We start from the raw sequence: 14540 nt of genomic DNA on the forward strand, positions 1-14540 counted from the left end.
CTGAAAATAAGCGAAACTTGAAAATGCTATAACTTTCTTATTTCACATCCGATTTTGATGAAATTTTCAATGTTATGCTTGTTGAATTTTTCTCTTTTTATTCAAATCAAGTTTTTGTTGGGGTGGACTTGTCCTTTAAGGAATTACTTCCTACCGGTACCCATTTACCTCACCTGGGTTGAGTGCAGCACATTGTGGATCAGTTTCTTGCTGAAGGAAATTACGCCATGGCTGGGATTCGAACCCACGACCCTCTGTTCCAAAGTCCGAAGACTAATCCACTGGGCCACAACGCTCCACAGCACAGAGTATCAGAGTAGTCTGGTGTGCAAACTCTAATTCACTCTAGTCAAGGGTCTGAACGTGCAGCCTACAATGGGTTAACTACTGAAGGCCCTCTTGAAGTAGCAAGTTTAGGAGGCCTGTATGTGCTAGTCTTTGCGTGGAGACACACTTGTTAATCAAAGCTTCAATCCGATGAGGGTCATGTGCCTGAAGACTATAGTGTAAAAGTTATAGGGATGTTATTTCTTTTTAATGATCAAAGAAATGAGTCCAATGAGTCAGTTGTAAAATAAATAAAATCTTGTCAACTCACTAGGGCCTATTTTGATTCCGTGATCAAATCATACAATGCAGGTGAGATTTTGATTTTAAAGGACAAGTCCACTCCAATAAGAAGTTGATTTGAATTACTGAAGAGAAAAATCCGACAAGCACTGAAAATTTCATCAAAATCTGAGTAAAATTAAAGTTTCGCTTAATTTCACACAACAGGATGCACATCCTGGCTGGTATGCAAATGAGGAGACTATGAAGTCATCCACTCACTATTTCTTTTGTATTTTATTTTATGACATATAAGATATTCTAATTTTCTCATCATTGTCAATTGACTTGACCTTTAATAGGCCTACCTCGATCTTCCCATTTCTATCCTGAAAAAAATGACATAGGCATATATACTCTTTCTGTATACTGATAATAGAACAAATGCATCTAAAATATGCTTGCTCAGCAACAGTAATATTGTTCTATGATGTACAGTATACATATTTTTTTTAATCATATACATATTATTATTATGAAATTTACTAAATGCAGGTGGTCGCCGGCCATCTGTGATATCCAAATGCCCGGTATGGCCATATTGAAATTTCAAATTATATTTTAACCTTTCAATGCCCTGATATTAGATTTTCGTATGAGTCATTTATTATCTGAATTTCAGATTCCTGGCTGGTTGGTGCACGTGTCAGGACATTTGTTGTCGAGTGCCCCCCACCCCCCCCCCCCTCCCCCATTTCTTAAATGTAAACAAATACACGTGCTTTAAATTTCAAAACAACACACGAATGACGGTCAACAAATTCAGCATGTCGATGGCTCATGTCTTTTCTTGAAATGGAAATGCCGCTTCATGTACGACCTTTCTACGCGTTTTTCAATATTACTTACAAATCACGCTTGGATTGTGGCTTCGGCTGCATGCTCATTTGGAGGAGTCTGGAAAATCGAGTTTTCTGATTGGCTAGAATATCACGGCGCTCGGGCTCAATATGGAAGTATTGTTTCCAAATAAGGAAAGCAATTATAATATCGTGCGTTGATTGGCTGACCAAGCTGAGCATCGTGTGAGAGCGTGATTGTGGTACCTGAATGAACTGCAATGTTTTGATTATTTAATTATTTCCCACGTTTTAGTCGTTGTGCAAGGTAATCATGAATAATTTGTAATTATTTGTTATGCAAGATAGAAATTGCCAGAATCGTGGAGCGAGCTCGAAACGATCCTATATTTATTACATGTAGATGATATGTCCATAATTATTTTTACGACCTTTACTTAGGACAAATTATGATGATTATTATAATGAAATGCCAAGACGAATATAGCACCGGGTATAGGTACGGTATATTCAGAGCAGATCTTTTTTAACCCGTATTTTGCTCGGGCTCAAATACTTGTTAATTTAATGAAAAGAAGAAGAAACAAAATACCAAAGCAAAACAATCAATGTCAGCACTCCTTTTATACATGCCTATAAATAAGTAATTATTCACATTTTTCATCAATTTGTTTCTTTTAAAAAATATTTCGTCTCGGTACGCGGTCAGTCATAGCAGCTATCTCAGCTCATTTTTGTTTAGATCACAGACTAGCCGGTCGCCTGCACGTGTGTGATCCCCAGGCTAGCGGGGCCATTCTGCATCAACCAAGCTCATGCACATAAGCCATACAGTATACAGCGCGCTATACTTTGTATCGTAGAGAAGACTGAAGACAGCAAACATTTGAAGACGATTGGAATTGATGTTCCATTAAAAAAAAATTGCTTGTCCTCAAGCAGTTGGAGAATAATCAAGACTGTTCAAATCAGGTGAAAGTCACATTATTGATGGTCGACTCCTGAGACTTTGCAACATCAGGCATCAAGTTCCAATTCCAGCTGCTTCGATCTTCTTTGGAAACGACTGTGACTGTGAGTGTGCGCTGTACTGTACCGGTGCTGCTGCAGATCAGCGATTCACACATAGTAATACGTCGTCGGTCAGGTCAGTCTAACTTCTCTTCCACCATGTCTACCTCCATGTTTCTATTGTTATTTTTGTAGTAGAAATAAAGTTTACTATGTTCATAGAACCGTCTTCAGATATACTGTATTCCAGGAGGCAAACATTAAGTCATCATATATAGATCTATTTATCATTCATCAATTACCATCACCAGCATCATCAAGACAATAGCATCATCTGATCATATTTACAATAATCACCAATCATGCCAATCATCATCGACATCATCATTATCCGTCTCATTCACATCATTATGTTATTGTTATACCAATTTTTTTTTACCTGACTGCTAAGAAAGTACAAATGCCTGTGAGCATGGTGAGTGTGAGCAAGCAACCAGGGGACTAATGGCTTGAGGTCCTCTCCGAGGGACTTGGTATTATTGGTAATGAGGATAAATGCCTTACCAAATGGCACTAGCGCACCACTTGGGAATCGAACCCGGGTCACCGGAATCCGAAACCCCCACTCTACCGACTGAGCTATCGTGCCTCCGTGAATCATCATCATCATGCTCCATCACATCAGCACAAACCACCACCAACCAACACCACCATACAAAGCATCATTTATCATCATCGTCATCAATTAAGTAACAGTAGTACATCTAGCTAAGTCAACAATATGTATTAAACAAGGGGGGGGGTGTAACCTGGACGCTTTAACATTTTGAAGCCTCCTTTTTGGCTTTGAATTACAAACAAAGCAAAATTAATTGAATAGTTGTAATCTTCAGTTTTGTGAATACGGTACTAGAAATTTATGTGACTTTGCTTTTTTATTTTTCCAAATGGCTGGACACACAACTTGTCTGGACACACAACAGCTGGGCATGCTGTTGATTTATGATGTTATCTTTTCATTGATCTTTTTTTTTCTTGTTTATAATCTATTTCTCTTTTGTTAATTTAATTTTACCTTTACATTTATATAGTCATTATATTCTCCAGCTGAGAAGAAATATTTCTGTCATTACTGACTTTACTGTCACTGGCATGGCATTTTGTTGTTGTGGCAGATTGGATGAGTCTCTGGACTTTGAACTACAAGGTCCAAGGTTCAATTCCCACCACAGCACTCGCGTCCTTTGGCAAAGTGTTTATCTGCATTTGCCACTCTCCACCCAGGTGTAATCAATTCATGTTTTTGTGCAATTTTGGGTCTGCATGCATTTACAAAATGATGAGTAATTTCTTAGCTGCGTACCCGGGGGTCGCAAATTTGGTCTCAGAAGTTGCGCGAGACTTGAATGTAAAAAGTCCGTGAGCGACGCGGTCAAAAAATTTTGCGCGGTGGATTCATAACGAAAAATGTCGAGGGGGGGGCTGAATCAGCCCCCAGTCTTTTTAGGGTTAAGCGCTATATAAATGTTGCATATTATTATTCTTCATTATTAGGTCTACATCACGATCTTATCTCCAAGATTTCTGAATGAAACCTTTCAAAATTTTTCCTTCATTGAACTGAGAAGAGAAGGTCTCTATTACAGTATTTTCTCATCATTAGATTTAATTTTGTGCAAACTAGACTTTGCACTATTTTCTGGTCTATAATATGTTACCATACTGCATATGAAATAACAAAATTAATTGGATTATTTAAAGAATAATCAAGACTGTACTATACCACAGAATAATTTATTCCTCAAGTAAGCAGTATTGATTAGAAATGATTTCACAAAGTTCTGCTCAGTCTGATAATAAAACATGCTTCCAGTATGCACAGCAAATTGTTGTGATACAAGGAATATTTTTCTCTGTGAACTACTGTACACGTTTGGTAAACGTTTCTTTGTACTGCATTATAAATAATACAAAATCTATAAATGTAATGTGTGTATGTAATCCATAATGGTAAACAATAGGCCTATTGGCCTAACATAATGAATACAAAATTATATTATAAATCACCTCTTTATTGATAAATCATATAACAAAGGTAATAAACATAATTAACCCAGAATAATGATCTGAGCATAAACTTCATTTTTTGATAATGTTATAAAGATATTAATTAATGAACGCAGGAGACCGCCATTGATAAAATCATAAGAATTTATCTGATTTTGTATCTGATATACATGTAGCTGTTGTCTGAAATGTTATTTTTTCTTTGTTCTTTAAATTGAATGTATGAGCCTGGCCCCGACATTTTTTGCTTTGTTCGATAAGTTTAAGTGAAGTTTGATATTGATCCACCCTTCAAATTCTCAAATCACATGCAATGTCAACAGAATAAATGTGTTTTTGCATTTAGGGGCATGGAAGGGCATGGCATGGGATTGTTTTGTCATTTTAATGCCTTTGTTGTTTTATGTGGCACCAATGACTTTGATCATGTGATCAAATAGTGACCTGGATGATGGACGGAGTCCAAACCCAGGGTCTTGCGCAATTTCCACTCCTGTTTTCAAATCATAGTGTAAGAACAAATCCCCTTCTGTCATAGCTTTGGAAGTTTATCGTCTTGTTGGAATGCTCCCCAGGGAGTGGAGATAGTAGTATAGTACATTTATGTATGCACATTGTGTGCTGGCCTGCATACAAGGATCCAATAACTGGGGTAATAATTAAAATGTAAAGTGCTAAAAGAACGCAACGTTATCATTATTTAATATCCAGTTGAGTACATGTAGGCCTAGATGCACGCTTGCATATTGTTTTTCGATTGTTGTACTGTAATGTTCAAGAAACACTTTTAAAAATGCATATTCCAGTCTGGTTAAAGTTCTGCTTTATTGAATTGATTGTTTGCATTCTTGGGTTACCTTCCGTACACATAAATTTTAATTTGTAAAGTACCGGAAACCTAAGGCGGTGCTGCACCATCCCGAGTTTGCTCAATCTCGAGATTTTAGCCCGATTGGCCCTCTTCACGATTAATCTCGAGATTCAAGAAACCCCGTCTCCACCATCGCAAGAAGAGCGATTCCTGCTCGAGCGAGGTATTGATGCTTTATGGTCTGACGCCGTGAATAAATAAACCCGAACTGCGTCTGGACCGACGAAATAACGCGTTAATTCGTAAAATAGTGCGCTATTGCAATCTCGAGCCGATCATTGTTCAGATCGGGATAATTTGTCGGATCAGAAATAGCGTGCTAATTTGAAAACTCGGGATGGTGCAGACGGCCCTCTACAGATTTTTTTTTTATTTGGGGAGGGAGATAAAGGATAATATATGGTTTTATTTGTTTCTGGCAAAATAATGATTTTTTTTTTTATTATTATTATTATTTTTTTTTTTTGGGGGGTGGATTGACAGTTTGAAAGTAAGCCTAGAATAGATCTATATGTTGACTATCTTATATGACATGCCTGTATCCTGTGACCTCATTCACCTCAAATTCTTGTCCGATAATGACCGTCCTTGAATGCTTGTCCTGAAAATGACCTTCGATTGCAGTGGAAATATATAGGGGTCAGGTCTGTTGGCTGACTCATGTGTAATTGAACACTGTCAGGGTTTTTTATTTTTTGCTATTATTTTTTGATCGCTCCCCTATGCAATGGAGATGTAGATAATAATTAGACAGTGCATTATTAACAAGTCTGTGTACGCTTAATAGGCCTGTTAAATGTCTTTGGCCTACTTTCTCAAGTTCATGCAGAAGACCTCTGTGGGTGTTTCACAAAGTATTTTTATGACTTTAAAGGGGAAGTTCACTCTGAAGAAAACTCTGTTGTAAAAATAGCAGAAAAAATAGTAAAAAATATTGGTGAAGGTTTGAGGAAAATCTGTTAAAGAGTAAGAAAGTTATTAGAGTTCAAAATTTGGGATTTGTGACGTCATAAACGAGCAGCTGCGCCATGTGTTATGTAATATAAAATGTATGAATTTCAAATTTTGTATGGTTCCTGATGACTTAATTTTGTTTTCTTTTCATGATCGGGTGTGAAATGATTTGTCTATTGATATACAAAAGTTACAGTGAAAACCATTTTCAATTTTATGAGAAAATGACATTTCAGTGATTTTTTACCATTCGCTATGTAGGAATGCTGCTCGCATATGACGTCACAAATCAAATAATTGAAATTCTAATAACTTTTTAATTATTTGATGAATTTTTCCCAAACCTTCGGCAATATTTTTTATGATTTTTTCTGCTTTTTTTACAATAAACTTTTTGTCAGAGTAAACTTCCCCTTTAAGTCGCACTTAATACGCATATACGAGACATTACACATAATAATGATCAATACACAGTGTGCATCCTCTAGTCTTTAATAGCATAATATGACCAAAGCAGTCATGCCTTTAATACCGCACACAGCAAGGCACATACAGTAGGCCTACTTATGATTGTGACCCCCCCCCCCCCCCCCCCCCCCCCCCCGGTCATGTAATATGCATCTATAAGGTAATAACCTTTTTAATGGGGAAATGGCAATTTTATTTCTGTTCATCTTAGCATAGAATCCAAACACTTCAACTATTAATACAGTACATCTACATCCAAAGATCTGATTATTCATGATCAAAACAAAAAAGTATTAAAATGATATCAATTGTTGTGGGTTTCATTTTGCAGGAAAATGTCTGTCATATATATTTGGATGAATGATGTGTACATGTATTGCATTTTTTTCTTGTTTTACAGGTCAGTCTTGCTTGACCATGGCATTACCCCATCTGGACACCAATACAGGCCTACCCCCAGCCCAGGGTCTGTACAACCCAGAATATGAGAAAGATGCGTGTGGGGTTGGATTTATTGTGAATATCAAGGGAGAACAATCAAATAAGGTGGGTAAGAATAAGGTGTTGATATCAATTGGTATAACAAATGTGTTTAAAGATGTTATCTCATTTCTTTTCAACAATTTTTTAAAATTTGCCTATAAAGGCAGCCCCCCCCCCCCTCTTCTTTCCAAATCCATAAAATGACCATGTTATGATGATTTCCTGCATGTTCAGCAGCCCCTCTCCCCTTCTTTCAAAACTGTTCCGCAGCCCCTGGAAAGTCCTCATGATCTGGTAATGAAGGAGTTGCAATCCATTTACAGTGTAGTCTCAAATCTCCAACTTTAATGATCGAAAGTTATGAAGACTTTACACAATAGGAATTTTAGAGCATTTGCAATTGATTTTGAATTTTGAAAGCGGGGCTAAAGCTCATAATCCCTTGCCTAATGCCACATTTTTCAAAGTGGTGACTTTGATAGCCCTATTTTTCTACGAAAATGACTTTGAATACTTCCACCATGCAATACAGTATTAAAGATTTGATCATAGGTTTAAACATCGATTGAATTTATAATACATACAATGCAAATGTGTCAGATTCATAGAAATACATACCGGTAATGATGATTTTTTTGCACATTCATTGCAGGATTATCCCTCGATTGCTGATACTCCTTTCATAAACCTATCCTCCAATTAGCCGCCTAAGAGTAATGCGGATAATTCAATAAAAATTGCGTTCACAAACTCCGAAAATAAGCTGCATTATTTTTACGAGCGCCCGTCCTGAAAAAGGCGGATAATCGTCATGACAACTGGACACGCCCCCTCCGATGCGGTTGTGTTGGAAAAGGGTGACCTTGTGACCGCACCATGGCAATTATCCGCATTATTTGGAAATGCGTTCATAAACTCAAAATCTTGTCCCGATGCTGCTATTATGCGGATAATAGCAGCATCAAAATAATGCGGATAACTCTGGTCCTCCTCCAATTTTACGACCAAATTATGCTGCTATTAGCCGCATAATTGGGTTTATGAAAGGGGTATGAGATGATTTTTTTGTATGCATTACGCTCATGAATGTTAGTCATAAATCAGCATGAAAATTGTAGACCACTTCAGGTGGACATTAAATTTGATGAGCATTGACCTGCACTCATTTTTCTTTTTAGATTTTGGTTCATAATGTGATTGTTCCATTAAGAAGTAAGGCAGTGCAGATGTGCTTTATATTGTCTGTTGGTAATATTAAAGGCCTACGTGTTTTCTCCCGAGGTTAAGAGAAGGTCAATCCAGCCTAACAGTAATTGTATATGTACAGCTATATCAGATAACGGCATATTAATTGCTTAGTCAACGGTCAAGTCCAATGTGGAAGTCCAGCCAAAACCCTTTTTCTTTTTACTTGTCTACTGGTGTAATGGAGGCAAATGTCCTCATTTTCTGACAAAATTTCAAACATTTTTAAGGAGGGTGGGGGGGGAGGGGTAGACTGCAAAGACAGGCTCAAATTTGGCAGTTAAAAAACAAAAATTATATCTATTCAATTCTACTGTTATTTTGATCTGTAGAGTTGTTGATTGATGTACATGACAGACTGAAATTTGACCGTCAAACCCATGCTCTATGGTCAAACAAACAATACCATTCTACAAGTGCACTTTTGTTTCATTCTGTAGATTTGTTCAATGTTCTTAAGATAGAGGGGTTTTTTTGTAATGTACAGAGCAAAAAATGTCATATACATGTATTTATAGCAAATCTGCTGGTTCAGTTCTATAGTCAAGCCTGTATTAGGTTCATTTGAAACATAATCATCTATGAGTACAGAGTACTTGCATCTTGTAATACTTTCCTGGAATCTTTCTGTTTTACTTTTTCCTTGTAGATCATAAAAGATGCCCAGACTATCCTATGCCGTATGAAGCATCGTGGGGCTACAGGGGGCGACAATGACACTGGAGATGGCGCTGGTGTTATGACAGGCATACCTCACAAACTATATGCACGTATACTCAGGTAGGTCAAAGAGCACAGAAATGTTTAAAGTGTTACTGTTGGTGTTGGGTGTTTGGTGATATCATTCTCAGCACCAGTCTTATGTCAGGTGTTGGTGTTGATGTGTGGTGCTTGTGTCAAGAGTGTGCTATCACATCAGGTTGGTTAACTCAGCTTCTACTCTGGACAAGAGTTGATAGCTCAGCACCAAGTGATATCAATCTCAGTACCAGTCTTATTTCACCTATTTCAACTTCAAGTGTTGGTGTTTGGTTTTTGTGTTGCGAGTGAGAATGAGAGACTTTCACTTTGCTGAACTGAGCTTCAACTCAGAATGTAGGTTTGCTATAAAAATTAAAACAAGGTGTTGATAGCCTAACACCAAGTGATCTCAATCACAGCACTGGTCTTCTGTCAAGTGCTTATAATGATGGTGTATGTGTTAAGAGAGATACAAACACTAAATGTAGGTTTGCTACCAAATATTGTACTCGAGGTTTTGATAGCTCAACACAACGTGATATCAATCTTAGCACCAGTCTTCTTTCAAGTGTTGGCTAGTGTTGAGTTGTGAATACCAAATTACACCAGCTTTCAACACCAAAGTTTAAATCAACCCAGTGGAGAAAGAAGAGAATAAAGTGGAAAATGACCATGGCATATAGCAAGTTTTGAACCTGAAGGTTTCCAGGAAGAAAATGTGTTGATAAGGAGGGGGGTGAGATGAGAGAGAGAGAGAGAGAAAATGGGGGGGGGAGGGGATTGAAAGGGCTTGGACAGGGGAACTAATACATGTACATGTACATACATGCAGATATAGAGCTTGGGTCCTGGGGAAGGAAACAAACACACCAATTTTTTTAATTCAAATATTGGTTGGGTAATACTGTGTTACTACATGAAGGCCTAATTACCAAAATCAATACAACTTTAATGTTGTTCATTTATGGAGTGGGTTGGTGTTTCTCTTTAATCTCACATATTAATTTGAAAACCATACTATAATAAAATGCAATACAGAGTACATGTACAGCTAGTACCAATGGGGAAGTCCTGGGACCCTGGCTAGCTCCCAGCACTCTCCCATGAGGGATGAAATCCTTCCTGAGCTGCTCAAGGCCTGACCTAGTTTTACCACCAGACACCTTTGCCACGTCAGACTATAAACCTGTGCACCAATACCTTATCATCTACATATATATATATATGTAGCATCATGTAGGCATATGCCGGGCGGTCTCCCCATCTCCTCCTCCCCCTTTCTCTAGAAAGCAAGCCTTTGAGACACCCCCCCCAAAAAAAATGGATTTTGAATGTCTGCCATTCATTAGCCAGTTACTCTGTAAAAACAGTTGTTAGTGATGATAAAATGACTGATGCAATCAATGAATTAGCAATAAGATGCAGTTTCCCTGACCCCCCCCCCCCTTCATTTGACCCGTAGTGGAAATAAAGTCAGAGGACTATGCCCCCGTCATACCCTGTAGGGTCCATGACCATACCCATTCCTTGTCTCATGTTCAATCTTTTTTCCCCCATTTGCTTTTTTATCCTTGTCTCCTTTTCCTCTTTCTGACTTAATCTCCCTCCACCTGTCATCCCCTCTCTTAGCCCCCCCCCTTCATCTTATGTTTAGATCCCCTCTTTATTTAAGCTATTATCTTCCAAATCACTCCTCTTTTTCACTGTACTCTCTATAAAACTCTATCTACTGTCTTTCTTATACCTCTTTCTTTGTCTCTATCCCCCTCTCCCCCTCTGTTTTTCTGTTTCTCCCCCTCTTTTCCTCTTTATTTTCCTTTCTCCCCTTTCTTCCTTTGCTCTTCTTCTCTCTCTTTCCCCCTCTCCCTTCATCTTTTCATGTCTCACCGTGCTATCACCCAGACCGGTCCTTCATTAGAGTCTTGAATGATACATGAAGGTGAAATGCAAATAAATTTCCATTCAAGCTCTGTGCTATGTACATACATTTACAGAGTATGAATGGAGGTCATTTTTTTGTGCTGAGGGAAAATGATATTTTGAAGGTTCAAGTAGCTGAGTTCTAGTAGGAGTAGCCATGTACTAAAAATGAATTGGCCCTCATTTGCTATTAAGGAAATTTGTTTTTGTCATGTTATAAAATCGTTGTGCCATATCATGTACGCGGTCCCCCCCCCCCCCTAAATGCTAGGGTGTTCATAGGGTAATTTTTGCAAAATTTCCACAAAAAGCCCCCCGCAGATCCTACATAAGTTGCAAAAGGGGGGTATCTCCTCCCCCTTCTCCCCTCTCGATCTTCTCCTCTAATGTGTTCGTTAATGAGCCCCCCCCCCATATGCTGTTATTCAAACTCCATTTTTGGTGCCATATTTACTATCCTCCACCTACAAATAGAAGCCATATTTATTGCCCTGAACCCCCCCCCCCCCTCCTCACCCCCACCCCCAACCAAATGGTGAAAATTCATGTTTCAAAAGGGGGAAACATAAAATGTTTCTTCATTTATTTTTATTCATGCAGAGATGAGCAGCAGGTAGAGCTCCCAGAGCCTGGTCACTATGCAACGGGAATATTCTTCTTAGATCAAGACACAGCCAGCCACTGTGAGAAAAAGTTTGAAGAACTTGCCATTGAGTGTAAATTAAAGGTAAAGGGAATTTCAGTATTAAGTATTTACCCCCCCCCCCCACAAAAAAAGCTAGATTGATCTTTTAAAGAATGATTTGCAACACTATAAGGGTGGACGATAACTAGTTTCTCCATCTCTTTTGGACAGTAATTTGCTGTTTTCTTCATTTTTTGTCTCACCTGCGAAGCAGAGTGAGACTATAGGCGCCGCTTTTCCGACGGCGGCGGCGGCGTCAACATCAAATCTTAACCTGAGGTTAAGTTTTTGAAATGACGTCATAACTTAGAAAGTATATGTACCTAGTTAATAAAACTTGGCCATAAGGTTAATCAAGTATTACTGAACATCCTATTAAAGTTTCATGTCACATGACCAAGGTCAAAGGTCATTTAGGGTCAATGAACTTAGACCATGTTGGCGGGATCAACATCGAAATCTTAACCTGAGGTTAAGTTTTTGAAATGTCATCATAACTTAGAAAATATATGGACCTAGTTCATGAAACTTGGACATAAGGTTAATCAAGTATCACTGAACATCCTGCACGAGTTTCACGTCACATGACCAAGGTCAAAGGTCATTTAGGGTCAATGAACTTTGGCCGAATTGCGGATATCTGTTGAATTACCATCATAACTTTGAAAGTTTATGGATCTGATTCATGAAACTTGGACATAATAGTAATCAAGCATCACTGAACATTTTGTGCAAGTTTCAGGTCTCATGATTAAGGTCAAAGGTCATTTAGGGTCAATGAACTTTGGCCGAATTGGGGGTATCTGATGAATTACCATCATAACTTTGAAAGTTTATTGGTCTAGTTCATTAAACTTGGATATTATAGTAATCAAGTATCTCTGAACATCCTGTGCACGTTTCAGGTCACATGACCAAGGTCAAAGGTAAATGAACTTTGGCCGAACTGGGTGTATCTGTTGAATTACCATCATAACTTTGAAAGTTTATGGATCTGATTCATGAAACTTGTACATAAGAGTAATCAAGTATCACTGAACATCCTGTGCGAGTTTCAGGTCACATGATCAAGGTCACAGGTCATGTAAGGTCAATGAACTTTGGCCATGTTGGGGTTTTTTGTTGAATAACCATCATATCTCTGTAAGTTTATTGGTCTAGTTCATAAAAAGTGGACATAAGAGTAACCATGTATCACTGAACATCTTGTGCGAGTTAGAGTAGTATTCAAAGTCAGCACTGCTGCTATATTGAACTGCGTGGTGCAGGTGAGACGGCCAGAGGCATTCCACTTGTTTAAAATTATATCTACTTATATTTGTCTGGATGTGAAGTACATGTATATTATGCTTTATTGTGTATGGTGATACCAGTCAATCTGGCAAAAAGGTTTCAAGGGTTACTTTCCACCTTCTGTCAAAGTCTGCAACATTGGCTTTACAATGTAAACTTTAATTTGCAGTGAATGGTTATTTTCAAGAGCTCTTTTTCATTTTCCTAAGGCTCTATAATATATATATTCCAAGGCTCGTCTGAGCATTTCGTGAGTGAAATCGACCTGAGCCCTCCTGCATTTCCTCCCCTGCATCATATATGATATTTTTCTTCTACTCAAGCGGTGCCCTGAATATAATCAGATTTCTTCCCTTTTAAACTTAAACCATGGACTATTTTTCTTTGCTTTATGTAGGTACTAGCATGGCATAATGTTCCACATGATACAAATGTTCTTGGCCACTCTGCGAGAGCAAGGGAACCGTTGCTACGTCAGGTCTTTGTGACTGGCGAGCAGGAGAAGGAACTATTTGAACAGCGTGTAAGTATGAAAGTCAATTCGATTTGTTTGAGTGATACATATAGGCATAAACAGAGGGAAAGGGGGATCATATACCACTATAAAGATCTCGCTGATCCGGACCAGTCTCGGGCTACATGTGGCCTGCATGTAAGTGGTAAGACTTTGAGTTTATGAGTGGCGCCATCTATTTTGACGCAGCTGTTATCAGCACCAGACCAGCACCAGGCCCATGGGCCCGAGTTTTTTAATGGGTGATCTTAAAAGTAGTGCTCTGCTATAGTTTCTGAACGCAATGGTGCAGACTCTTTTCAGGGCGGGCCTGGTGCGGAGCAAAAAAAATCATAAGTTACTAAAAACAGTATTGAAAATGGTACATTTATTCAACCTCCCATCCAACAATTTCTTATAAACAGTTAATTCCTTTAGTAGGAACAATGAATTTCCTAAAGGTCAACCTGACAATTCAAATCGGGTTCTTTATTTTTCATATGAAATATCATTTGCCTGTACCATTTCAATCTTAAGGACTTGCCCTTTACAAGGCCATTGTTCTGTTACTCATAACCGATGGAAAGCGAAACATTTCAAGATCAAAGCCAAATACCAAACAATGTAAAACAAAGGAAAAAAAGGAAGTTAAACATATAAAAAACAAACACATAAATAAAAACGTACCTCTCCTTGATGGAATTTACATCTGTAGGAGTGAGGCATAGGTCACAGTCTTGTATGAAAAAAAAGACATTGTAATTGATGGTACAACTGATTTCAAAATAGATTGCACATTATGTACAATAATGCACATTATTTACAATGCAGTAAATGTCAAATTCAGTCGTATAATCAATTGCTGAGATTGGTGTAACAGGTCCCAGGTATTGTATGTCA

At 38.1% G+C, this 14540-nt stretch overlaps 1 protein-coding gene across 1 annotated transcript in view; it reads left to right on the plus strand.

Moving 5' to 3' along the window:
- Positions 1-2122: 2122 nt before the first annotated feature.
- LOC121414431 (putative glutamate synthase [NADPH]) overlaps positions 2123-14540 on the plus strand; it is a 64763-nt gene continuing 52345 nt past the window's right edge. Inside the window, exons 1-5 of the mRNA XM_041607606.1 lie at positions 2123-2556; positions 7181-7326; positions 9158-9288; positions 11770-11896; positions 13545-13670. Coding sequence (XP_041463540.1) covers positions 7198-7326; positions 9158-9288; positions 11770-11896; positions 13545-13670 — 513 coding nt within the window. The 5' untranslated portion in view covers positions 2123-2556; positions 7181-7197. The remainder of the gene's footprint in view (positions 2557-7180; positions 7327-9157; positions 9289-11769; positions 11897-13544; positions 13671-14540) is intronic.

Source organism: Lytechinus variegatus, chromosome 4 (assembly GCF_018143015.1).
Source record: "Lytechinus variegatus isolate NC3 chromosome 4, Lvar_3.0, whole genome shotgun sequence".
Lineage (NCBI taxonomy): Eukaryota > Metazoa > Echinodermata > Echinoidea > Temnopleuroida > Toxopneustidae > Lytechinus > Lytechinus variegatus.